This window comes from Hippoglossus stenolepis, chromosome 9, assembly GCF_022539355.2.
Source record: "Hippoglossus stenolepis isolate QCI-W04-F060 chromosome 9, HSTE1.2, whole genome shotgun sequence".
In the NCBI taxonomy this organism is placed as follows: Eukaryota; Metazoa; Chordata; class Actinopteri; order Pleuronectiformes; family Pleuronectidae; genus Hippoglossus; species Hippoglossus stenolepis.
The window spans coordinates 16,617,814-16,643,199 of record NC_061491.1 but is presented as its reverse complement, the minus strand read 5'-3'; the positions used below and the strand labels follow the sequence as shown (position 1 = coordinate 16,643,199).

The 25,386-nt window shown below is 48.8% G+C and overlaps 1 protein-coding gene across 2 annotated transcripts in view; it reads left to right on the top strand.

The window, feature by feature from the left end:
- cfap251 (cilia and flagella associated protein 251) overlaps positions 1-24,504 on the top strand; it is a 37,667-nt gene extending 13,163 nt beyond the window's left edge. The window contains exons 1-20 of one of the 2 annotated variants that reach the window (XM_035166331.2): positions 17,125-17,668; positions 18,063-18,203; positions 18,343-18,452; positions 18,541-18,649; positions 19,257-19,337; positions 19,434-19,511; positions 19,611-19,652; positions 19,764-20,035; positions 20,115-20,291; positions 20,372-20,622; positions 21,131-21,282; positions 21,459-21,635; positions 21,720-21,904; positions 21,995-22,109; positions 22,379-22,542; positions 22,643-22,733; positions 23,239-23,382; positions 23,477-23,705; positions 23,875-24,126; positions 24,240-24,504. In XM_035166331.2, the coding sequence (XP_035022222.2) occupies positions 17,435-17,668; positions 18,063-18,203; positions 18,343-18,452; positions 18,541-18,649; positions 19,257-19,337; positions 19,434-19,511; positions 19,611-19,652; positions 19,764-20,035; positions 20,115-20,291; positions 20,372-20,622; positions 21,131-21,282; positions 21,459-21,635; positions 21,720-21,904; positions 21,995-22,109; positions 22,379-22,542; positions 22,643-22,733; positions 23,239-23,382; positions 23,477-23,705; positions 23,875-24,126; positions 24,240-24,367 (3,132 nt within the window). In that variant the 5' untranslated portion in view covers positions 17,125-17,434 and the 3' untranslated portion in view covers positions 24,368-24,504. Of the gene's footprint in view, positions 1-17,124; positions 17,669-18,062; positions 18,204-18,342; positions 18,453-18,540; positions 18,650-19,256; positions 19,338-19,433; positions 19,512-19,610; positions 19,653-19,763; positions 20,036-20,114; positions 20,292-20,371; positions 20,623-21,130; positions 21,283-21,458; positions 21,636-21,719; positions 21,905-21,994; positions 22,110-22,378; positions 22,543-22,642; positions 22,734-23,238; positions 23,383-23,476; positions 23,706-23,874; positions 24,127-24,239 lie in introns of those variants that run through there. The other variant, XM_035166332.2, reaches the window with a different exon arrangement.
- The last annotated feature ends 882 nt before the right edge of the window (positions 24,505-25,386 follow it).

The window sequence follows — 25,386 nt, the reverse complement described above, 5'->3', positions numbered from 1 at the left end:
CTCCAAACAGTGTGGCAACTGTGACAGCTGCCTCCAAACAGTGTGGCAACAGAGGCAGATGCCAAACAGTGTGGTAACATCGACAGCTGCCTCCGAACAGTGTGGCAACTGTGACAGCTGCCTCTAAACAGTGTGGCAACTGTGACAGCTGACTCTGAACAGTGTGGCAACTGTGACATTTGCCTCCAAACAGTGTGGCAACTGTGACATTTGCCTCCAAACAGTGTGGCAACTGTGACCGCTGCCTCCAAACAGTGTGGTAACTTTGACAGCTGCCTCCAAACAGTGTGGTAACTGTTACAGCTGCCTCCAAAAACAGTGTGGCAACTGTGACAGCTGCCTCTAAACAGTGTGGCAACTGTGACAGCTGCTTAACAGCAAGACATTTGCCTCCAAACAGTGTGGCAACAGAGGCAGATGCCAAACATGTGGCAACAAAGGCAGCTGCCAAACAGTGTGGTAACTGTCACAGCTGCCTCCAAACAGTGTGGCAACTGTGACAGCTGCCTCTAAACAGTGTGGCAACAGAGGCAGATGCCAAACATGTGGCAACAAAGGCAGCTGCCTCCAAACAGTATGGCAACAGAGGCAGATGCCAAACAGTGTGGCAACAAAGGCAGCTGCCTCCAAACAGTGTGGTAACTTCGACAGCTGCCTCCAAACAGTGTGGCAACTGTGACAGCTGCCTCTAAACAGTGTGGCAACAGAGGCAGATGCCAAACATGTGGCAACAAAGGCAGCTGCCTCCAAACAGTATGGCAACAGAGGCAGATGCCAAACAGTGTGGCAACAAAGGCAGCTGCCTCCAAACAGTGTGGTAACTTCGACAGCTGCCTCCAAACAGTGTGGCAACTGTGACAGCTGCCTCCAAACAGTGTGGCAACAGAGGCAGATGCCAAACAGTGTGGAAACAAAGGCAGTTGCCTCCAAACAGTGTGGTAACTTCGACAGCTGCCTCCAAACAGTGTGGCAACAGAGGCAGATGCCAAACAGTGTGGCAACAAAGGCAGCTGCCTCCAAACAACTGTGACAGCTGCCTCTGAACAGTGTGGCAACTGTGACATTTGCCTCCAAACAGTGTGGCAACTGTGAAAGCTGCCTCCAAACAGTGTGGCAACAGAGGCAGATGCCAAACAGTGTGGAAACAAAGGCAGCTGCCTGCAAACAGTGTGGTAACTTCGACAGCTGCCTCCAAACAGTGTGGCAACTGTGACAGCTGCCTCCAAACAGTGTGGCAACTGTGACAGCTGCCTTCAAACAATGTGGCAACTTTGACAGCAGCCTCCAAACAGTGTGGCAACTGTGACAGCTGCCTCCAAACAGTGTGGCAACTGTCACAGCTGCCTCCAAACAGTGTGGCAACAAAGGCAGCTGTCTCCAAACAGTGTGGCAACTGTGACAGCTGCCTCCAAACAGTGTGGTAACTTCAACAGCTGCCTCCAAACAGTGTGGCAACTGTGACAGCTGCCTCTAAACAGTGTGGCAACTGTGACAGCTGACTCTGAACAGCGTGGCAACTGTGACATTTGCCTCCAAACAGTGTGGCAACTGTGACAGCTGCCTCCAAACAGTGTGGCAAAAGAGGCAGATGCCAAACAGTGTGGTAACTGTCACAGCTGCCTCCAAACAGTGTGGCAACTGTGACAGCTGACTCCAAACAGTGTGCCAACAGAGGCAGATGCCAAACAGTGTGGCAACAAAGGCAGCTGCCTCCAAACAGTGTGGTAACTTCGACAGCTGCCTCCAAACAATGTGGCAACTGTGACAGCTGCCTCCAAACAGTGTGGCCACTGTGACAGCTGCCTCCAAACAGTGTGGTAAATGTCACAGCTGCCTCCAAACAGTGTGGCAACTGTGACAGCTGCCTCCAAACAGTGTGGCAACAGAGGCAGATGCCAAACAGTGTGGCAACAAAGGCAGCTGCCTCCAACAGTGTGGTAACTTCGACAGCTGCCTCCAAACAGTGTGGTAAATGTCACAGCTGCCTCCAAACAGTGTAGCCACTGTGACAGCTGCCTCCAAACAGTGTGGTAAATGTCACAGCTGCCTCCAAACAGTGTGGCAACTGTGACAGCTGCCTCCAAACAGTGTGGCAACAGAGGCAGATGCCAAACAGTGTGGCAACAAAGGCAGCTGCCTCCAACAGTGTGGTAACTTCGACAGCTGCCTCCAAACAGTGTGGCAACTGTGACAGCTGCCTCCAAACAGTGTGGCAACAGAGGCAGATGCCTCCAAACAGTGTGGTAACTTCGACAGCTGCCTCCGAACAGTGTGGCAACTGTGACAGCTGCCTCTAAACAGTGTGGCAACTGTGACAGCTGACTCTGAACAGTGTGGCAACTGTGACATTGCCTCCAAACAGTGTGGCAACTGTGACATTTGCCTCCAAACAGTGTGGCAACTGTGACCGCTGCCTCCAAACAGTGTGGTAACTTTGACAGCTGCCTCCAAACAGTGTGGCAACTGTGACAGCTGCCTCCAAACAGTGTGGCAACAAAGGCAGCTGCGTCCAAACAGTGTTGCAACTGTGACAGCTGCCTCCAAACAGTGTGGAAACAGAGGCAGATGCCAAACAGTGTGGCAACTGTGACATTTGCCTCCAAACAGTGTGGCAACAGAGGCAGATGCCAAACAGTGTGGCAACTGTGACGGCTGCCTCCAAACAGTGTGGCAACTGTGACAGCTGCCTCCAAACAGTGTAGCAACAGAGGCAGATGCCAAACAGTGTGGCAACAGTGACAGCAGCCTCCAAAAAGTGTGGCAACTGTGACAGCTGCCTCAAAACAGTGTGGCAACAGAGTCAGATGCCAAACAGTGTGGCAACAAAGGCAGCTGCCTCCAAACAGTGTGGCAACTGTGACGGCTGCCTCCAAACAGTGTGGCAACTGTGACAGCTTCCTCCAAACAGTGTGGCAACAGAGGCAGATGCCAAACAGTGTGGAAACAAAGGCAGCTGCCTCCAAACAGTGCTGCAATGGTGACAGCTGCCTCCAAATAGTGTGGCAACAAAGGCAGCTGCCTCCAAACAGTGTTGCAACAAAGGCAGCTGCCTCCAAACAGTGTGGCAACTGTGACAGCTGCCTCCGAACAGTGTGGCAACTGTGACAGCTGCCTCTAAACAGTGTGGCAACTGTGACAGCTGACTCTGAACAGTGTGGCAACTGTGACATTTGCCCAAACAGTGTGGCAACTGTGACATTTGCCTCCAAACAGTGTGGCAACTGTGACCGCTGCCTCCAAACAGTGTGGTAACTTGGACAGCTGCCTCCAAACAGTGTGGCAACTGTGACAGCTGCCTCCAAACAGTGTGGCAACAAAGGCAGCTGCGTCCAAACAGTGTGCAACTGTGACAGCTGCCTCCAAACAGTGTGGAAACAGAGGCAGATGCCAAACAGTGTGGCAACAAAGGCCGCTGCCTCCAAACAGTGTGGCAACAGAGGCAGATGCCTCCAAACAGTGAAGTAACTTCGACAGCTGCCTCCAAACAGTGTGGCAACTGTGACAGCTGCCTCCAAACAGTGGCAACTGTGACAGCTGTCTCCAAACAGTGTGGCAACTGTGACAGCTGCCTCCAAACAGTGTGGCAACTGTGACAGCTGCCTCCAAACAGTGTGGCAACAGAGGCAGATGCCAAACAGTGTGGCAACAAAGGCAGCTGCATCCAAACAGTGTGGTATCTTCAACAGCTGCCTCCAAACAGTGTGGCAACTGTGACACCTGCCTCCAAACAGTGTGGCAACAGAGGCAGATGACTCCAAACAGTGTGGAAACAGAGGCAGATGCCAAACAGTGTTGCAACAAAGGCCGCTGCCTCCAAACAGTGTGGCAACAGAGGCAGATGCCTCCAAACAGTGTGGTAACTTCGACAGCTGCCTCCAAACAGTGCTGAAACTGTGACAGCTGCCTCCAAACAGTGTGGTAACTTCGACAGCTGCCTCCAAACAGTGTGGCAACTGTGACAGCTGCCTCTAAACAGTGTGGCAACTGTGACAGCTGACTCTGAACAGTGTGGCAACTGTGACATTTGCCTCCAAACAGTGTGGCAACAGAGGCAGATGCCAAACAGTGTGGCAACTGTGACAGTTGCCTCCAAACAGTGTGGCAACAGAGGCAGATGCCAAACAGTGTGGCAACTGTGACGGCTGCCTCCAAACAGTGTGGCAACTGTGACAGCTGCCTCCAAACAGTGTAGCAACAGAGGCAGATGCCAAACAGTGTGGCAACAGTGACAGCAGCCTCCAAAAAGTGTGGCAACTGTGACAGCTGCCTCAAAACAGTGTGGCAACAGAGTCAGATGCCAAACAGTGTGGCAACAAAGGCAGCTGCCTCCAAACAGTGTGGCAACTGTGACGGCTGCCTCCAAACAGTGTGGCAACTGTGACAGCTTCCTCCAAACAGTGTGGCAACAGAGGCAGATGCCAAACAGTGTGGAAACAAAGGCAGCTGCCTCCAAACAGTGCTGCAATGGTGACAGCTGCCTCCAAACAGTGTGGCAACAAAGGCAGCTGCCTCCAAACAGTGTTGCAACAAAGGCAGCTGCCTCCAAACAGTGTGGCAACTGTGACAGCTGCCTCCAAACAGTGTGGCAACAGAGGCAGATGCCAAACAGTGTGGCATCTGTGACAGCTGCCTCAAAACAGTGTGGCAACAAAGGCAGCTGCTTCCAAACAGTGTGGCCACTGTGACAGCTGCCTCCAAACAGTGTGGTAAATGTCACAGCTGCCTCCAAACAGTGTGGCAACTGTGACAGCTGCCTCCAAACAGTGTGGCAACAGAGGCAGATGCCAAACAGTGTGGCAACAAAGGCAGCTGCCTCCAACAGTGTGGTAACTTCGACAGCTGCCTCCAAACAGTGTGGCAACTGTGACAGCTGCCTCCAAACAGTGTGGCAACTGTGACAGCTGCCTCCAAACAGTGTGGCAACAGAGGCAGATGCCAAACAGTGTGGCAACAAAGGCAGCTGCATCCAAACAGTGTGGTATCTTCAACAGCTGCCTCCAAACAGTGTGGCAACTGTGACACCTGCCTCCAAACAGTGTGGCAACAGAGGCAGATGCCTCCAAACAGTGTGGAAACAGAGGCAGATGCCAAACAGTGTTGCAACAAAGGCCGCTGCCGCCAAACAGTGTGGTAACTTCGACAGCTGCCTCCAAACAGTGTGGCAACAGAGGCAGATGCCAAACAGTGTGGAAACAAAGGCAGCTGCCTCCAAACAGTGTGGCAACTGTGACAGCTGCCTCTAAACAGTGTGCACAGAGGCAGTGCCAAACATGTGGCAACAAAGGCAGCTGCCTCCAAACAGTGTGGCAACAGAGGCAGATGCCAAACAGTGTGGCAACAAAGGCAGCTGCCTCCAAACAGTGTGGAACTTGACAGCTGCCTCCAAACAGTGTGGCAACTGTGACAGCTGCCTCTAAACAGTGTGGCAACTGTGACAGCTGACTCTGAACAGTGTGGCAACTGTGACATTTGCCTCCAAACAGTGTGGCAACTGTGACAGCTGCCTCCAAACAGTGTGGCAACAGAGGCAGATGCCAAACAGTGTGGCATCTGTGACAGCTGCCTCCAAACAGTGTGGCAACAAAGGCAGCTGCCTCCAAACAATGTGGCCACTGTGACAGCTGCCTCCAAACAGTGTGGTAACTGTCACAGCTGCCTCCCAACAGTGTGGCAACAGAAGCAGATTACAAACAGTGTGGCAACAAAGGCAGCTGTCTCCAAACAGTGTGGTAACTTCGACAGCTGCCTCCAAACAGTGTGGCAACTGTGACAGCTGCCTCTAAACAGTGCTGAAACTGTGACAGCTGCCTCCAAACAGTGTGGCAACAGAGGCAGATGCCTCCAAACAGTGTGGTTTCGACAGCTGCCTCCAAACAGTGCTGAAACTGTGACAGCTGCCTCCAAACAGTGTGGCAACAGAGGCAGATGCCAAACAGTGTGGCAAACAAAGGCAGCTGCCTCCAAACAGTGTGGCAACTGTGACAGCTGCCTCCAAACAGTGTGGCAACAGAGGCAGATGCCTCCAAACAGTGTGGCAACAGAGGCAGATGCCAAACAGTGTGGCAACAAAGGCAGCTGCCTCCAAACAGTGTGGCAACAGAGGCAGATGACAGGTGACATTGCCTCCAAACAGTGTGGCAACAGAGGCAGATGCCAAACAGTGTGGCAACTGTGACAGCTGCCTCCAAACAGTGTGGCAACTGTGACAGCTGCCTCCAAACAGTGTAGCAACAGAGGCAGATGCCAAACAGTGTGGCAACAGTGACAGCGCCTCCAAAAGTGTGGCAACTGTGACAGCTGCCTCAAAACAGTGTGGCAACAGAGTCAGATGCCAAACAGTGTGGCAACAAAGGCAGCTGCCTCCAAACAGTGTGGCAACTGTGACAGCTGCCTCCAAACAGTGTGGCAACTGTGACAGCTGCCTCCAAACAGTGTGGCAACAGAGGCAGATGCCAAACAGTGTGGCAACAAAGGCAGCTGCCTCCAAACAGTGCTGCAACGGTGACAGCTGCCTCCAAACAGTGTGGCAACAAAGGCAGCTGCCTCCAAACAGTGTTGCAACAAAGGCAGCTGCCTCCAAACAGTGTGGCAACTGTGACAGCTGCCTCCGAACAGTGTGGCAACTGTGACAGCTGCCTCTAAACAGTGTGGCAACTGTGACAGCTGACTCTGAACAGTGTGGCAACTGTGACATTTGCCTCCAAACAGTGTGGCAACTGTGACATTTGCCTCCAAACAGTGTGGCAACTGTGACCGCTGCCTCCAAACAGTGTGGTAACTTCGACAGCTGCCTCCAAACAGTGTGGCAACTGTGACAGCTGCCTCCAAACAGTGTGGCAACAAAGGCAGCTGCGTCCAAACAGTGTTGCAACTGTGACAGCTGCCTCCAAACAGTGTGGAAACAGAGGCAGATGCCAAACAGTGTGGCAACAAAGGCCGCTGCCTCCAAACAGTGTGGCAACAGAGGCAGATGCCTCCAAACAGTGAAGTAACTTCGACAGCTGCCTCCAAACAGTGTGGCAACTGTGACAGCTGCCTCCAAACAGTGGCAACTGTGACAGCTGTCTCCAAACAGTGTGGCAACTGTGACAGCTGCCTCCAAACAGTGTGGCAACTGTGACAGCTGCCTCCAAACAGTGTGGCAACAGAGGCAGATGCCAAACAGTGTGGCAACAAAGGCAGCTGCATCCAAACAGTGTGGTATCTTCAACAACTGCCTCCAAACAGTGTGGCAACTGTGACACCTGCCTCCAAACAGTGTGGCAACAGAGGCAGATGACTCCAAACAGTGTGGAAACAGAGGCAGATGCCAAACAGTGTTGCAACAAAGGCCGCTGCCTCCAAACAGTGTGGCAACAGAGGCAGATGCCTCCAAACAGTGTGGTAACTTCGACAGCTGCCTCCAAACAGTGCTGAAACTGTGACAGCTGCCTCCAAACAGTGTGGCAACTTGACAGCTGCCTCCAAACAGTGTGGCAACTGTGACAGCTGCCTCTAAACAGTGTGGCAACTGTGACAGCTGCCTCAAACAGTGTGGCAACTGTGACATTTGCCTCCAAACAGTGTGGCAACAGAGGCAGATGCCAAACAGTGTGGCAACTGTGACATTTGCCTCCAAACAGTGTGGCAACAGAGGCAGATGCCAAACAGTGTGGCAACTGTGACGGCTGCCTCCAAACAGTGTGGCAACTGTGACAGCTGCCTCCAAACAGTGTAGCAACAGAGGCAGATGCCAAACAGTGTGGCAACAGTGACAGCAGCCTCCAAACAGTGTGGCAACTGTGACAGCTGCCTCAAAACAGTGTGGCAACAGAGTCAGATGCCAAACAGTGTGGCAACAAAGGCAGCTGCCTCCAAACAGTGTGGCAACTGTGACAGCTGCCTCCAAACAGTGTGGCAACTGTGACAGCTGCCTCCAAACAGTGTGGCAACAGAGGCAGATGCCAAACAGTGTGGAAACAAAGGCAGCTGCCTCCAAACAGTGCTGCAACGGTGACAGCTGCCTCCAAACAGTGTGGCAACAAAGGCAGCTGCCTCCAAACAGTGTTGCAACAAAGGCAGCTGCCTCCAAACAGTGTGGCAACTGTGACAGCTGCCTCCAAACAGTGTGGCAACAGAGGCAGATGCCAAACAGTGTGGCAACTGTGACAGCTGCCTCCAAACAGTGTGGCAACAGAGGCAGCTGCCTCCAAACAGTGTGGCAACTGTGACAGCTGCCTCCAAACAGTGTGGTAAATGTCACAGCTGCCTCCAAACAGTGTGGCAACTGTGACAGCTGCCCCAAACAGTGTGGCAACAGAGGCAGATGCCAAACAGTGTGGCAACAAAGGCAGCTGCCTCCAACAGTGTGGCAACTGTGACAGCTGCCTCAAACAGTGTGGCAACTGTGACATTTGCCTCAAACAGTGTGGCAACTGTGACAGCTGCCTCCAAACAGTGTGGCAACAGAGGCAGATGCCAAACAGTGTGGCAACAAAGGCAGCTGCCTCCAAACAGTGTGGTAACTTCAACAGCTGCCTCCAAACAGTGTGGCAACTGTGACAGCTGCCTCCAAACAGTGTGGCAACAGAGGCAGATGCCTCAACAGTGTGGAAAGAGGCAGATGCCAAACAGTGTTGCAACAAAGGCCGCTGCCGCCAAACAGTGTGGTAACTTCGACAGCTGCCTCCAAACAGTGTGGCAACAGAGGCAGATGCCAAACAGTGTGGAAACAAAGGCAGCTGCCTCCAAACAGTGTGGCAACTGTGACAGCTGCCTCTAAACAGTGTTGCAACAGAGGCAGATGCCAAACATGTGGCAACAAAGGCAGCTGCCTCCAAACAGTATGGCAACAGAGGCAGATGCCAAACAGTGTGGCAACAAAGGCAGCTGCCTCCAAACAGTGTGGTAACTTCGACAGCTGCCTCCAAACAGTGTGGCAACTGTGACAGCTGCCTCTAAACAGTGTGGCAACTGTGACAGCTGACTCTGAACAGTGTGGCAACTGTGACATTTGCCTCCAAACAGTGTGGCAACTGTGACAGCTGCCAAACAGTGTGGCAACAGAGGCAGATGCCTCCAAACAGTGTGGCAACAGAGGCAGATGCCAAACAGTGTGGCAACTGTGACAGCTGCCTCCAAACAGTGTGGCAACAGAGGCAGCTGCCTGAACAGTGTGGCAACTGTGACAGCTGCCTCAAACAGTGTGGCAACTGTGACAGCTGCCTCCAAACAGTGTGGCAACAGTGACAGCTGCCTCCAAACAGTGTGGCAACAGAGGCAGATGCCAAACAGTGTGGCAACAAAGGCAGCTGCCTCCAAACAGTGTGGCAACTGTGACAGCTGCCTCCAAACAGTGTGGCAACAGAGACAGCTGCCTCCAAACAGTGTGGCAACAGAGGCAGCTGCCTCCAAACAGTGTGGCAACTGTGACAGCTGCCTCCAAACAGTGTGGCAACTGTGACAGCTGCCTCCAAACAGTGTGGCAACAGAGGCAGATGCCAAACAGTGTGGCATCTGTGACAGCTGCCTCAAAACAGTGTGGCAACAAAGGCAGCTGCCTCCAAACAGTGTGGCCACTGTGACAGCTGCCTCCAAACAGTGTGGTAAATGTCACAGCTGCCTCCAAACAGTGTGGCAACTGTGACAGCTGCCTCCAAACAGTGTGGCAACAGAGGCAGATGCCAAACAGTGTGGCAACAAAGGCAGCTGCCTCCAACAGTGTGGTAACTCTGACAGCTGCCTCCAAACAGTGTGGCAACTGTGACAGCTGCCTCCAAACAGTGTGGCAACAGAGGCAGATGCCTCCAAACAGTGTGGTAACTCGACAGCTGCCTCCGAACAGTGTGGCAACTGTGACAGCTGCCTCTAAACAGTGTGGCAACTGTGACAGCTGACTCTGAACAGTGTGGCAACTGTGACATTTGCCTCCAAACAGTGTGGCAACTGTGACATTTGCCTCCAAACAGTGTGGCAACTGTGACAGCTGCCTCCAAACAGTGTGGTAACTGACAGCTGCCTCCAAACAGTGTGGCAACTGTGACAGCTGCCTCCAAACAGTGTGGCAACAAAGGCAGCTGCTCCAAACAGTGTTGCAACTGTGACAGCTGCCTCCAAACAGTGTGGAAACAGAGGCAGATGCCAAACAGTGTGGCAACAAAGGCCGCTGCCTCCAAACAGTGTGGCAACAGAGGCAGATGCCTCCAAACAGTGAGGTAACTTCGACAGCTGCCTCCAAACAGTGTGGCAACTGTGACAGCTGCCTCAAACAGTGGCAACTGTGACAGCTGTCTCCAAACAGTGTGGCAACTGTGACAGCTGCCTCCAAACAGTGTGGCAACTGTGACAGCTGCCTCCAAACAGTGTGGCAACAGAGGCAGATGCCAAACAGTGTGGCAACAAAGGCAGCTGCATCCAAACAGTGTGGTATCTTCAACAGCTGCCTCCAAACAGTGTGGCAACTGTGACACCTGCCTCCAAACAGTGTGGCAACAGAGGCAGATGCCCAAACAGTGTGGAAACAGAGGCAGATGCCAAACAGTGTTGCAACAAAGGCCTCTGCCTCCAAACAGTGTGGCAACAGAGGCAGATGCCTCCAAACAGTGTGGCAACTGTGACAGCTGCCTCCAAACAGTGTGGCAACAGAGGCAGATGCCAAACAGTGTGGCAACAAAGACAGCTGCCTCCAACAGTGTGGTAACTCCGACAGCTGCCTCCAAACAGTGTGGCCACTGTGACAGCTGCCTCCAAACAGTGTGGTAAATGTCACAGCTGCCTCCAAACAGTGTGGAAACAGAGGCAGATGCCTCCAACAGTGTGGCAACTCTGACAGCTGCCTCCAAACAGTGTTGCAACAAAGGCAGCTGCCTCCAAACAGTGTGGCAACAGAGGCAGATGCCTCCAAACAGTGTGGTAACTTCGACAGCTGCCTCCAAACAGTGTTGCAACAAAGGCAGCTGCCTCCAAACAGTGTGGCAACTGTGACAGCTGCCTCCAAACAGTGTGGCAACAGAGGCAGATGCCAAACAGTGTGGCATCTGTGACAGCTGCCTCCAAACAGTGTGGCAACAAAGGCAGCTGCCTCCAAACAGTGTGGCCACTGTGACAGCTGCCTCCAAACAGTGTGGTAAATGTCACAGCTGCCTCCAAACAGTGTGGCAACTGTGACAGCTGCCTCCAACAGTGTGGTAACTTCGACAGCTGCCTCCAAACAGTGTTGCAACTGTGACAGCTGCCTCCAAACAGTGTGGAAACAGAGGCAGATGCCTCCAAACAGTGTGGTAACTTCGACAGCTGCCTCCAAACAGTGTTGCAACAAAGGCAGCTGCCTCCAAACAGTGTGGCAACAGAGGCAGATGCCTCCAAACAGTGTGGTAACTTCGACAGCTGCCTCCAAACAGTGTTGCAACAAAGGCAGCTGCCTCCAAACAGTGTGGCAACTGTGACAGCTGCCTCCAAACAGTGTGGCAACAGAGGCAGATGCCAAACAGTGTGGCAACAAAGGCAGCTGCATCCAAACAGTGTGGTATCTTCAACAGCTGCCTCCAAACAGTGTGGCAACTGTGACACCTGCCTCCAAACAGTGTGGCAACAGAGGCAGATGCCTCCAAACAGTGTGGAAACAGAGGCAGATGCCAAACAGTGTTGCAACAAAGGCCACTGCCTCCAAACAGTGTGGTAACTTCGACAGCTGCCTCCAAACAGTGTGGCAACTGTGACAGCTGCCTCTAAACAGTGTGGCAACAGAGGCAGATGCCAAACATGTGGCAACAAAGGCAGCTGCCTCCAAACAGTGTGGCAACAAAGGCAGCTGCCTCCAAACAGTGTGGTAACTTCAACAGCTGCCTCCAAACAGTGTGGCAACTGTGACAGCTGCCTCTAAACAGTGTGGCAACTGTGACAGCTGACTCTGAACAGTGTGGCAACTGTGACATTTGCCTCCAAACAGTGTGGCAACTGTGACAGCTGCCTCCAAACAGTGTGGCAACAGAGGCAGATGCCAAACAGTGTGGCATCTGTGACAGCTGCCTCCAAACAGTGTGGCAACAAAGGCAGCTGCCTCCAAACAATGTGGCCACTGTGACAGCTGCCTCCAAACAGTGTGGTAACTGTCACAGCTGCCTCCCAACAGTGTGGCAACAGAAGCAGATTACAAACAGTGTGGCAACAAAGGCAGCTGTCTCCAAACAGTGTGGTAACTTCGACAGCTGCCTCCAAACAGTGTGGCAACTGTGACAGCTGCCTCTAAACAGTGCTGAAACTGTGACAGCAGCCTCCAAACAGTGTGGCAACAGAGGCAGATGCCTCCAAACAGTGTGGTAACTTCGACAGCTGCCTCCAAACAGTGCTGAAACTGTGACAGCTGCCTCCAAACAGTGTGGCAACAGAGGCAGATGCCAAACAGTGTGGAAACAAAGGCAGCTGCCTCCAAACAGTGTGGCAACTGTGACAGCTGCCTCCAAACAGTGTGGCAACAAAGGCAGCTGCATCCAAACAGTGTGGTAACTTCAACAGCTGCCTCCAAACAGTGTGGCAACTGTGACACCTGCCTCCAAACAGTGTGGCAACAGAGGCAGATGCCTCCAAACAGTGTGGAAACAGAGGCAGATGCCAAACAGTGTTGCAACAAAGGCCGCTGCCTCCAAACAGTGTGGCAACAGAGGCAGATGCCTCCAAACAGTGTGGTAACTTCGACAGCTGCCTCCAAACAGTGCTGAAACTGTGACAGCTGCCTCCAAACAGTGTGGCAACAGAGGCAGATGCCAAACAGTGTGGAAACAAAGGCAGCTGCCTCCAAACAGTGTGGCAACTGTGACAGCTGCCTCCAAACAGTGTGGCAACAGAGGCAGATGCCTCCAAACAGTGTGGCAACAGAGGCAGATGCCAAACAGTGTGGCAACAAAGGCAGCTGCCTCCAAACAGTGTGGCAACAGAGGCAGATGCCTCCAAACAGTGTGGCAACAGAGGCAGATGCCAAAGAGTGTGGCAACTGTGACAGCTGCCTCCAAACAGTGTGGCAACAGAGGCAGCTGCCTCCAAACAGTGTGGCAACTGTGACAGCTGCCTCCAAACAGTGTGGCAACTGTGACAGCTGCCTCCAGTCAGTGTGGCAACATAGGCAGCCACCTCCAAACAGTGTGGCAGCAGAGGCAGATGCCAAACAGTGTGGCAACAGTGACAGCTGCCTCCAAACAGTGTGGCAACAAATGCAGCTGCCTCCAAACAGTGTGGCAAATGTGACAGCTGCCTCCAAACAGTGTGGCAACTTTGACAGCTGCCTCCAAACAGTGTGGCAACAGAGGCAGATGCCAAACAGTGTGGCAACTGTGACAGCTGCCTCCAAACAGTGTGGCAACTGTGACAGCTGCCTCCAAACAATGTGGCAACTGTGACATTTGCCTCCAAACAGTGTGGCAACTGTGACAGTTGCCTCCAAACAGTGTGGCAACAGAGGCAGATGCCTCCAAACAGTGTGGCACCAGAGGCAGATGCCAAACAGTGTGGCAACAAAGGCAGCTGCCTCCAAACAGTGTGGCAACTGTGACAGCTGCCTCCAAACAGTGTGGCAACTGTGACAGCTGCCTCCAAACAGTGTGGCAACAGAGGCAGATGCCAAACAGTGTGGCAACTGTGACAGCTGCCTCCAAACAGTGTGGCAACTGTGACAGCTGCCTCCAAACAATGTGGCAACTGTGACATTTGCCTCCAAACAGTGTGGCAACTGTGACATTTGCCTCCAAACAGTGTGGCAACTGTGACAGCTGACTCTGAACAGTGTGGCAACTGTGACATTTGCCTCCAAACAGTGTGGCAACTGTGACAGCTGCCTCCAAACAGTGTGGCAACAGAGGCAGATGCCAAACAGTGTGGCATCTGTGACAGCTGCCTCCAAACAGTGTGGCAACTAAGGCAGCTGCCTCCAAACAATGAGGCCACTGTGACAGCTGCCTCCCAACAGTGTGGCAACAGAAGCAGATTACAAACAGTGTGGCAACAAAGGCAGCTGTCTCCAAACAGTGTGGTAACTGACAGCTGCCTCCAAACAGTGTGGCAACTGTGACAGCTGCCTCTAAACAGTGCTGAAACTGTGACAGCAGCCTCCAAACAGTGTGGCAACAGAGGCAGATGCCTCCAAACAGTGTGGTAACTTCGACAGCTGCCTCCAAACAGTGCTGAAACTGTGACAGCTGCCTCCAAACAGTGTGGCAACAGAGGCAGATGCCAAACAGTGTGGCAACAAAGGCAGCTGCATCCAAACAGTGTGGTATCTTAACAGCTGCCTCCAAACAGTGTGGCAACTGTGACACCTGCCTCCAAACAGTGTGGCAACAGAGGCAGATGCCTCAAACAGTGTGGAAACAGAGGCAGATGCCAAACAGTGTTGCAACAAAGGCCTGCCTCCAAACAGTGTGGCAACAGAGGCAGATGCCTCCAAACAGTGTGGCAACTTCGACAGCTGCCTCCAAACAGTGCTGAAACTGTGACAGCTGCCTCCAAACAGTGTGGCAACAGAGGCAGATGCCAAACAGTGTGGAAACAAAGGCAGCTGCCTCCAAACAGTGTAGCAACTGTGACAGCTGCCTCCAAACAGTGTGGCAACAGAGGCAGATGCCTCCAAACAGTGTGGCAACAGAGGCAGATGCCAAACAGTGTGGCAACAAAGGCAGCTGCCTCCAAACAGTGTGGCAACAGAGGCAGCTGCCTCCAAACAGTGTGGCAACAGAGGCAGATGCCAAAAGTGTGGCAACTGTGACAGCTGCCTCCAAACAGTGTGGCAACAGAGGCAGCTGCCTCCAAACAGTGTGGCAACTGTGACAGCTGCCTCTAAACAGTGTGGCAACTGTGACAGCTGCCTCCAGTCAGTGTGGCAACATAGGCAGCCACCTCCAAACAGTGTGGCAACAGAGGCAGATGCCAAACAGTGTGGCAACAGTGACAGCTGCCTCCAAACAGTGTGGCAACAAATGCAGCTGCCTCCAAACAGTGTGTCAAATGTGACAGCTGCCTCCAAACAGTGTGGCAACTTTGACAGCTGCCTCCAAACAGTGTGGCAACAGAGGCAGATGCCAAACAGTGTGGCAACAGTGACAGCTGCCTCCAAACAGTGTGGCAACAAAGCAGCTGCCTCCAAACAGTGTGGCAAATGTGACAGCTGCCTCCAAACAGTGTGGCAACTTTGACAGCTGCCTCCAAACAGTGTGGCAACAGAGGCAGATGCCAAACAGTGTGGCAACTGTGACAGCTGCCTCCAAACAGTGTGGCAACTGTGACAGCTGCCTCCAAACAGTGTGGCAACAGAGGCAGCTGCCTCCAAACAGTGTGGCAACAGTGACAGCTGCCTCCAAACAGTGTGGCAACTGTGACAGCTGCCTCCAGTCAGTGTGGCAACATAGGCAGCCACCTCCAAACAGTGTGGCAACAGAGGCAGATGCCAAACAGTGTGGCAACAGTGACAGCTGCCTCCAAACAGTGTGGCAACAAATGCAGCTGCCTCCAAACAGTGTGGCAAATGTGACAGCTGCCTCCAAACAGTGTGGCAACTTTGACAGCTGCCTCCAAACAGTGTGGCAACAGAGGCAGATGCCAAACAGTGTGGCAACTGTGACAGCTGCCTCCAAACAGTGTGGCAACTGTGACAGCTGCCTCCAAACAATGTGGCAACTGTGACATTTGCCTCCAAACAGTGTGGCAACTGTGACAGTTGCCTCCAAACAGTGTGGCAACTGTGACAGTTGCCTCCAAACAGTGTGGCAACAGAGGCAGATGCCTCCAAACAGTGTGGCACCAGAGGCAGATGCCAAACAGTGTGGCAACAAAGGCAGCTGCCTCCAAACAGTGTGGCAACTGTGACAGCTGCCTCCAAACAGTGTGGCAACTTTGACAGCTGCCTCCAAACAGTGTGGCAACAGAGGCAGATGCCAAACAGTGTGGCAACTGTGACAGCTGCCTCCAAACAGTGTGGCAACTGTGACAGCTGCCTCCAAACAATGTGGCAACTGTGACATTTGCCTCCAAACAGTGTGGCAACTGTGACATTTGCCTCCAAACAGTGTGGCAACTGTGACAGCTGCCTCCAAACAGTGTGGCAACAGAGGCAGATGCCTCCAAACAGTGTGGCACCAGAGGCAGATGCCTGCAAACAGTGTGGCAACAAAGGCAGCTGCCTCCAAACAGTGTGGCAACAAAGGCAGATGCCAAACAGTGTGGCAACAGTGATAGCTGCTTCCAAACAGTGTGGCAGCAGTGACAGCTGCCTCCAAACAGTGTGGCAACTTTGACAGCTGCCTCCAAACAGTGTGGCAACAGAGGCAGATGCCAAACAGTGTGGCAACTGTGACAGCTGCCTCCAAACAGTGTGGCAACTGTGACATTTGCCTCCAAACAGTGTGGCAACTGTGACATTTGCCTCCAAACAGTGTGGCAACTGTGACAGCTGCCTCCAAACAGTGTGGCAACAGAGGCAGATGCCTCCAAACAGTGTGGCACCAGAGGCAGATGCCAAACAGTGTGGCAACAAAGGCAGCTGCCTCCAAACAGTGTGGCAACTGTGACAGCTGCCTCCAAACAGTGTGGCAACTTTGACAGCTGCCTCCAAACAGTGTGGCAACAGAGGCAGATGCCAAACAGAGTGGCAACTGTGACAGCTGCCTCCAAACAGTGTGGCAACTGTGACAGCTGCCTCCAAACAATGTGGCAACTGTGACATTTGCCTCCAAACAGTGTGGCAACAGTGACATTTGCCTCCAAACAGTGTGGCAACTGTGACAGCTGCCTCCAAACAGTGTGGCAACAGAGGCAGATGCCTCCAAACAGTGTGGCACCAGAGGCAGATGCCTGCAAACAGTGTGGCAACAAAGGCAGCTGCCTCCAAACAGTGTGGCAACAAAGGCAGATGCCAAACAGTGTGGCAACAGTGATAGCTGCTTCCAAACAGTGTGGCAGCAGTGACAGCTGCCTCTAAACAGTGTGGCAACTGTGACAGCTGCCTCTAAACATTGTGGCAACAGTTACAGCTGCCTCCAAACAGTGTGGCAACTGTGACAGCTGCCTCTAAACAGTGTGGCAACTGTGACAGCTGCCTCTAAACAGTGTGGCAACAGTGACAGCTGCCTCCAAACAGTGTGGCAACTGTGACAGCTGCCTCCAAACAGTGTGGCAACATAGGCAGATGCCTCCAAACAGTGTGGCAACAAAGGCAGCTGCCTCCAAACAGTGTGGCAACAGAGGCAGATCAAAGGCAGTTGCCTTTTATTTTCAGCTTTAGTCTGAAAATAGGAAAATTATACAAGAGTTGTTATTGTACAGAGGTGATTTCAGATTATGACATTGTGACATTTGATAAATATCGTAGTTTAACGACTCTTTACCAAACGGTAACTAGGATAGGTAATTTAGCGACCTCGAGTTGACAGAACAAGAGATTCAAGTCCTAAAACGTGAGGTGTGGTCAGACATTATGTCAGATGCTGAAGCTGAGGAGCTCCTCACAAGCTGCGGAGAGGAAATGCAACAATCACAGGATGGTGATGATTATGATGAAGAAGAGAAGAAGGAGAGGAGCAGCAGTGATGAAGCTGAGGAGAGTGCAGGGGTCAGGGGAGAGGAGAGGGAGATGACTGGGCAGTCTCAAGTCTACAGTGCAACCACTGACACACTTTTCTCAAAACCTCACACCAGAACACATACACTGGTCAGTCTGTTTTTACTTATTTATTTATTAACCTTTAAGGACCATTTAAGATACAATATCTCTTCTGCACAGAGCCCTGGTCTAAATGGGAGACATTGTAATAAAAAAGGGTTTCATATCAGGACAGATGTACACCACAAATATACAAAAACACAGCAAACAGATTTGAAACAAAGAGCAGGCATAGAATCGTATGGCAAAAATGAATTATGGGAAATTAAATATGTTTAAAGCAATGACATTGTTCTGTGTGCTGAGTTCAGCTCCTGGGACTTAGGTCTGAATTTAAAGCCTTTAAAATACTAGGTTAAGGAAGTTTCATGAAAAATGTCCACTTCAAAAAAAGGTTTCCTGAAAGATAAAAATGATAAAGGCTTTTTTTCTATCTATCTAGTCACTGGAATGGGTCATTGGGATGAGTCCTGCACTTCCCGTCTTCAGTTTGCAAGACCACGATCAGTTGGTGATTCTCTACGCTGGAGCTCATATCGGGATCATCTACAACCACACGTCAAAGTCCCAGCACACACTCCAGGTACAACAAATCTCCAGCAGAGACAACTCCTTCAGAATCATCACCACAAGAAATCTTGGAAGATAATGATATATTTTGATGAATGAAACATGCAGGTTGTTAGTAACAGTTTATATACTTACTGTAATAATGTTTTCAGGGTCACTGCAGCCCCATCTCATGCATGTGTGTGAGCGAAGACAGACGCTGGGTTGCAACTACAGAACGGGGCCAGAAAAGCCTGGTGATGATATGGGACTCCTATTCTGGGTAGCTCTTTATCATTCTTACATTAAGGTAGTTTTGTGTATTTTACCTTTGCTCTTGATGGTAACCACATGTATGATAATTATTTCAGAATTCCTGTGCAGACCTTGTTCGACTGCCACCCTGATTGTGGTGTCGTTGCAATGGCGTTTTCAAAGGACACAAAACATCTGGTAACCCTCGGGGCTGAAGACGTTCAAGTGAGTATGATGGCAGGTTTGAATGGACAGATGCGATCGAACATTTAAAAAGAAAATCCTTTGTGTTCTTTGTTGATGACCAGGAGTGTTTCAAGGGACTTTGTGGGCTTTTGGCAGAAAAGATGAGGTCTTGTCAGGGGGTTTTCTGACCGGGGTGTCATTGCAGTTCTCCTGTACATAGCCAAACAAATCATTTAAGGAGCTTCTCATTAAATTGTTGTTGCTGTGTAATGTAACTAACGTATTCTGCAATTCTTGGGTGCCCCCTCTCAGCTTGGGGCACCAGGCGATTTCCTGCTCTCCCCATCCTGTTGCAGCGCCCCTGTTGATGACATATTATAACCAAACACTCTAATCTCACTCAAATGCTATGTCATGAATTCATTATGCATTTTCGAGGTTTAATAGCATTTTGTGTTAAAAATGAAAAGAATGATAGCATGTAATCTTCTATTAAATGGTCGACATCTCAGAACTGCACTCTGCACAAAAACAGTTTAGATTATTATTGTTTCTTGTTGGATTCGACAGTATGAAACATTAAATGTTATTGAATAAAATCTACATCTGTTAATAAAGTGTTAACCCTCTGACGATCTTTTCCCAGTGTTTGTGTGTTTGGGATTGGACGAATGAAACGGAAAAGCCTTTATGCTTTACTGAAATCAATCCTAAGCACGGTTTTCAAGTGAGTCGTTTTGTCTTCTTCTAACATTAAATGGATAATAACTTAATGGAGAAGCCATTCTGAAGATCAAATGTTAAATGTTGGATGGTTTTTCAGGAGCACATCATTTTCAACCAAAACGATAGCAGTCAGCTGCTCACCAGCAGTGAAAGCCAGGTGCTACTTTACAGCAGGGTAAGTCCAGATGTTTCTTTATATTGAAATCTACAAAATACGGCTGTGAAAAATGTGTGTGTTTATTGCATCATAATAAATCATCTGCTCTTTTTTCAGGCTCAGGGAAATCTGCAATACGTTGCCCTGAATTTTAAGAAGGTAAAAATAAATATAAATTTGACACAGTAGATGTTAATGAATCGTTATAGATATTTTTTCCGTGCCTTTTTTTTAGAGATATTTTACAGTTTCATCTCGTCACTTCTGCAGATCTGTGCCGCAGCCACCGGTGGAAGTGATGCTTCTGTATCAGCTCCGTCTCCTGCTGACATTTCTCAAACTGTCAACAAGGCTGCCAGGTTTCCGAATAGGTCTGTGTTTCACTGTCGGAAGCCTCAGGTCCTCGCTGCCACTGCAGCGGGGGGCCTTGTGGTCTGGGACGTGATGAAAGACATGAATGCAAACCAGACTGTCCCTCGAGACCGAGTCAAGGTCATTAGGCTTCAGAAAGATCCGATCACTGTTCTCGCCGTAACTGACAGGTAGCCAGAGACCGAAATAATCAATGATGCTACCTTTTGATTGTTGCTTGTATTTACTTGGTCTCTTTGCATTTCATAGCTGTATAGTAACCGGTGACAATCAAGGCGATATCAAGTTTTATGATGACGAATTCCAGCTTGTCATGTGGTACGACGAATTCAACCTGGATGCTATTGTGTCCATTTCCTTTTCCAAAGAGTGCACAGAGGGGTATTTGAAGGCCTGCACTCTGGAGGCCAAACCCTTCATTTTCAGGTATCAGAATAACAAATATATGTTTTTACTCTCTACTGTTTTATGGATTTTATCCAAGCTGACTGTTTCCTTTTCTGCAGGAACTTTGTTGTGTCCACAGTCAGTTCGAAAGTAGTACATGTGAACACACAGAAAAGCATCCAACAGATTTTGCTGAGTGAGGACTGTGACCCTGTACATGCAGTAGCCTGTCACCCCAAACAGCCAGCTGTTGCCATGGGTAACCACATGGGCGTTTTAAAAGTGTGGGATTACAACAACAAAGTGACCATCTGCAGAAGGGTCTTTGCGACAGAGAAGCAGATTCAGTGTGTTACTTTTGATCCTCAAGGTGAGTCATATGCTTAATCAATGTATTTGCAACTAGAATGTCACTAGAATACTGAGAGCATACCCACGCCAAGGGCCAACAATCCCCTCTTGAGTCCACATTTAAATTCACTAGATCACAAAATCTCACACGCTCATAAATATCAGTCCCCTAAATATGCCAGATTTTTCCATTGACAATCAATGAATTATTCTCTGAAAGATCAATGAAAATGTAAAAAAGTAGCCCCGTCTCACAATGTTAAAGGTCCTGAATCTGTCCTGAATCTGCCCCTGATCTGGAGCTGCACCAACATTTAATGGGTTCTTTCCTGACCTGGACCACATCCTTCCACCAAGTTACATGATATTACATCCAGTATCAAGCAAACAACATAAGTTCCTTAGCAGAACAAGTAACAAACTCATGTTAAATATAACCTGTGTTTCCATGCTGCTGCTTGAAGTTGCAATTTTTTTTCATTAGATTCTGCAAAAATACAATGTGTCCCTTTTTTGTCACTGAACAGGATCCTACCTGGCTGTTGGCTTTGGCAGCGGCGCCGTTCACATACTGAACCCCAGCACTTTGAAAAGTGATCCTGAGGAATGTTTCCATTTTGCTAAAGATGGCATCCTTCACATCACTTTCTCCTCTGACTCAAAGTATCTTGCCACTGCAGTGAGTCCTTTTCATTATCAAGAATGTAGTTAACAGCAGCGGTTGTGAACTAGAATTTATGATAAAGTGCTGGCCTATTTTGTAGAAAATGTATTTGAAATTATTATTATGGATTCCAAATATGTAAACAAAAATTAAGACTTTTTATAAGGTTTTATGTTCTTGTTCACTGTTAGGATGCTGGAAAAGCAGTGACAGTGTTCCGCCTGCAGGCTAGAGAAGGGTCTTCACCTCGTTGGATGTACCTGGGCAGATACCGCTCCCACTACAAGCCCATCATAGACCTTCTTTTTGGGGTTCACCTGGACAGCACCCAACCCAGACTGCTATCTCTGGGGATGGACCGTCGCCTGGTGAGTCTGCTGTGACTGTGGACTAGCTTTGTGTTGTGTAATACTGTTTTCTAATCTCTGTGCTTTTGTGGACCTGAATAATAGGTGGAGTACGACTTGGAAAACTCTGAAGTGAACCATCTCCTCATTTTAAGCTCTGAGCGCGTCGAGCAAAGTGCTGTGCCAAAGTGCATGACTTGGTACCCCCCGTTGACGGCAGAGCAGTTTCTTCTCATTGCCTCAGACCAGTACAAGATCAAGCTTTTCAACAGCACGACCAGGATGTGCAGGTCTGTCAAATATACTGTAACAATAAGATTTTCCTTATCTGACTGTTGTCACTGGCATTTAATGGAAAATGTTGTGTTCTACAAAAACAGACAGACTCTCCTTGGCCCAACATACGACTCTCCCATTAAGAAAACAATGGTTCTTCCCAAGTTGAACGAATCTGAGACAAACTCATATTACCTGGCTTACATCACAGAGGACAAGGTCAGTGCTAGAATTTGTTAGTAATAATTTATCACTCTCCTTATTCTGTTTGTATTAATTATCAATAAACCAGTTATTTAAACATCAACATGGGTCTCAGTCTAAAATAAGACAAGATTTCTCCTTAATAATAAACTTAGGCTTTTATTTTATCTTATCAACACAGACAAGTCATTGTTTATGTCATACTTATCATTTTGATAATGTTTTGGAAATCCTGGTAATTCACACAGCTGATAATATCACTAAGTGTGATATCTGTTCTCTAGGTGGGTCTCCAGATTTTGCCTGTTGACGGGAACCCCTACAAGTCCAATGCTCGGATCTGCCACTCGTCAGGGGTGTCTGCTTTTGCCTGCTCCTACGACGGCCGATTTGTCTTCACTGCAGGCGGATCTGACTGCACTGTAATATCATGGGAGATAAGCTTAAAGTAAGATTTAAAACATACCAACCACGGTAACCAGAGGAAAGGAATGAGCAGTGTAATCACGTTTCATTAAAAATGGGACCTCTCTCTTGTTGTGATGCAGTGCTTTGGAAGCAGCGGCCTCATTGGGTGGAAAGGACATGGCACCTTTTTATACCCTTTTAGAAGGAGGGAGAGACGGCAAGTTCTACAGGGTGAGTCAAACGTTTACCTTGTTCTCTAAGCTGATGAGTAATATGTGAACAGATTACCTGAAATAAGAAGCATGTGTCCTATTCCCTGATATATATTGTCATCAAGTTACGAATTATATTGTTTCACATGTTGATTTACTTAGCGTTAAAAAGATTGTACAGATCAGTAACCAGTGCTGATGGAGCACGTTTTCTCTACACAGTGACAGATCAGTGGTGCCTGTGTATTATACCTCCTGTATAAATCTTCCATCAACTATTTCAAATCAGTTTGTTTTGATGGTGAAATGATAAGTTCAACGTTGTCATGCGCAATTGTCTTTTAATTTGTATGGATGGGTGGATTGGTGGAAGAATTATATTATTGATTGTCATGGAAGTGTAAAACTATGTAGTTGACTGAAAAGGTGATTTTAACTTCTCCTCGAGTTATGAGTGTATAACAGTCACTTCTGATACTATCTTAATCCCAGATTCTAAGTTTTCTACGTTTTTCCATTTGTAGGATATCGAGGACTTTTTCTATTTCTGCCAAGTCCGTCATCAAGGCACTGACTCAATGGAGAAACGTCAAGTGTCGACCAAAATCCACCTGTCTGAGGTCCCTTCTCTGATGAGAGCATTGACATATTACCTTACAGAGCAAGAGGTAAAGTCAATGTAAATTAATCCGACAACAATAACATCACATAAATGCAGTTTTACACCTCAGACCTGCAGATTGCTGTTTTATTTTCCCTCAGATAGAAGACTTGCAAAATGAGGTCAAGTTCAGCAAGTATGCAGAAACAGGAAAATATGTGACTGACATTGACCTGGAGGAGTTTATCAAACTGTATATCAACCATCGGCCAGCCTTCGGTATTGATAGACATCAGCTCATCCAAGATTTCCATGTCCTTGGTAACCAGGACAGTACAGGACGGCCCGTTCTGCAAAGACATAAGCTGCTCGAATTTCTGCAGGCTCGAGGTACGCTGCAAGCTCCTCCCTCTGAACAGGGTTTGTTTTTCTGTTTTCAGCTGTGCCACTGACACGAGACTGAAAAAAGAAGCCATCCTCTGTTACAGTTTCTATGTACAAAGCTTATGTTTCTTCTTCAAGTCCCACACAGTCATAATTCTGATACTATCTTTGACAGGAGAACACATGACAGAGGATGAGGTGGCAGAGTGTTTCACTACACTTTTAGGTGTCAATGAAGAAGAAGAAGATGAAGATGAAGATGAAGATGAAGATGAAGAAGAACAAGAACAAGAACAAGAAGAACAAGAAGAACAAGAAGAACAAGAAGAAGAACAAGAACAAGAACAAGAAAGAGAAGAAGAAGAAGAAGAAGAAAAAAGAGGAGGAAAAGGAGGAGTTGAACATTCTGACATTCATAAATCTAAAGGTATGTAAAAAGACAAAAGTCCCCCACTACCCCAAAGTTAATAATACACATAACAGCAAAAAAACATCATCACTTTACGGTGTATGTGTGTGTTTGTGTGTCTGTGTGTCCAGGTGGCGATTCAGAATATTCTTTGGAGTGTGCAATTCCAGAAGTGATATCATTGGAGACATTCACAAGTCACATCCTGGGCTTCTCATCCCCAATAGAGGAGAGTGGCAGATCCTCGTCTTCACACTGATGAAAGCAACAAACTATCTGCTCGTTCAGAATAAGTGGTGTTGAGGACGACCCTCAGACTGTTCCCTTCCCTTACATGCCCTAATACATACTCTGGCATTTTTATGTGTTTGATTTTGAATAAAATATCAATACTAAGTCAGATGTTTTTTGTAAGAAATATTATAGCTGAAAATTTTAAACTAAAGTAAGAATGTGAACACTTACTGAGTTTTTGGTTTTACTGCTTAAGTTAAGGATTGGAACACTTTTCCCACCATTGGTTATTACAATTTCATTTCTTCATACAAAAAAATAAACACCATCAATTACATCTTAGCAAAGTCACTGAAACATTGTTTTTTAAATAAGAGAGACAAAACAACTTTTAAATACCAGACTAATCTGGACTGGTCTCTTAATTTATACCAGTCATATATTTCAGGGGAAATTTTACTGCACATTGAGTACTTTTTAAAGGTTCAGTGTGTAGAATGTAGTGACATCTAGTGGTGAAGTTGCATGTTGCAGCTGAATACCCCTCACCTCACCCTCCCCTTCCAAACATGAAAGAGAACCTGTGGTAGCCTTCAGTTGTCATAAAAACTCAAAAGGTGTTTGTCCAGTCGGGGGCTACTGTAAAACACATGGCAGCCTGCGTAGAGAGGACCAGCTCCATGTGTAAATATAAAGTATTTAAATATAAAGGGCCCATTCTAGGGTAAAGAAAACAACAATTTGTACAATTTACATGAAACACACTAATGAAAACATCCCTAGGATTATTTTATATTAAATCTCTGCCAACAGATCCCTTTCACAAAAATCTTACAAACGGAACCTTTAATACTCAGATAAGCTACTTTTCTACTTCAAGTGAAAAATGTGAATGCAGGGCGTTTACTTGTAATGGAGTACTTGTACTTCAGTAAAGGATGTGAATAGTTCATCGGGCACAGTTTGTACACTGCGGTCATTGAGCTTGTCGGTGACGACATGCCGATCCTCGCTTGTTTGGAGTCTTTTGGTGGGTGGGGCTCT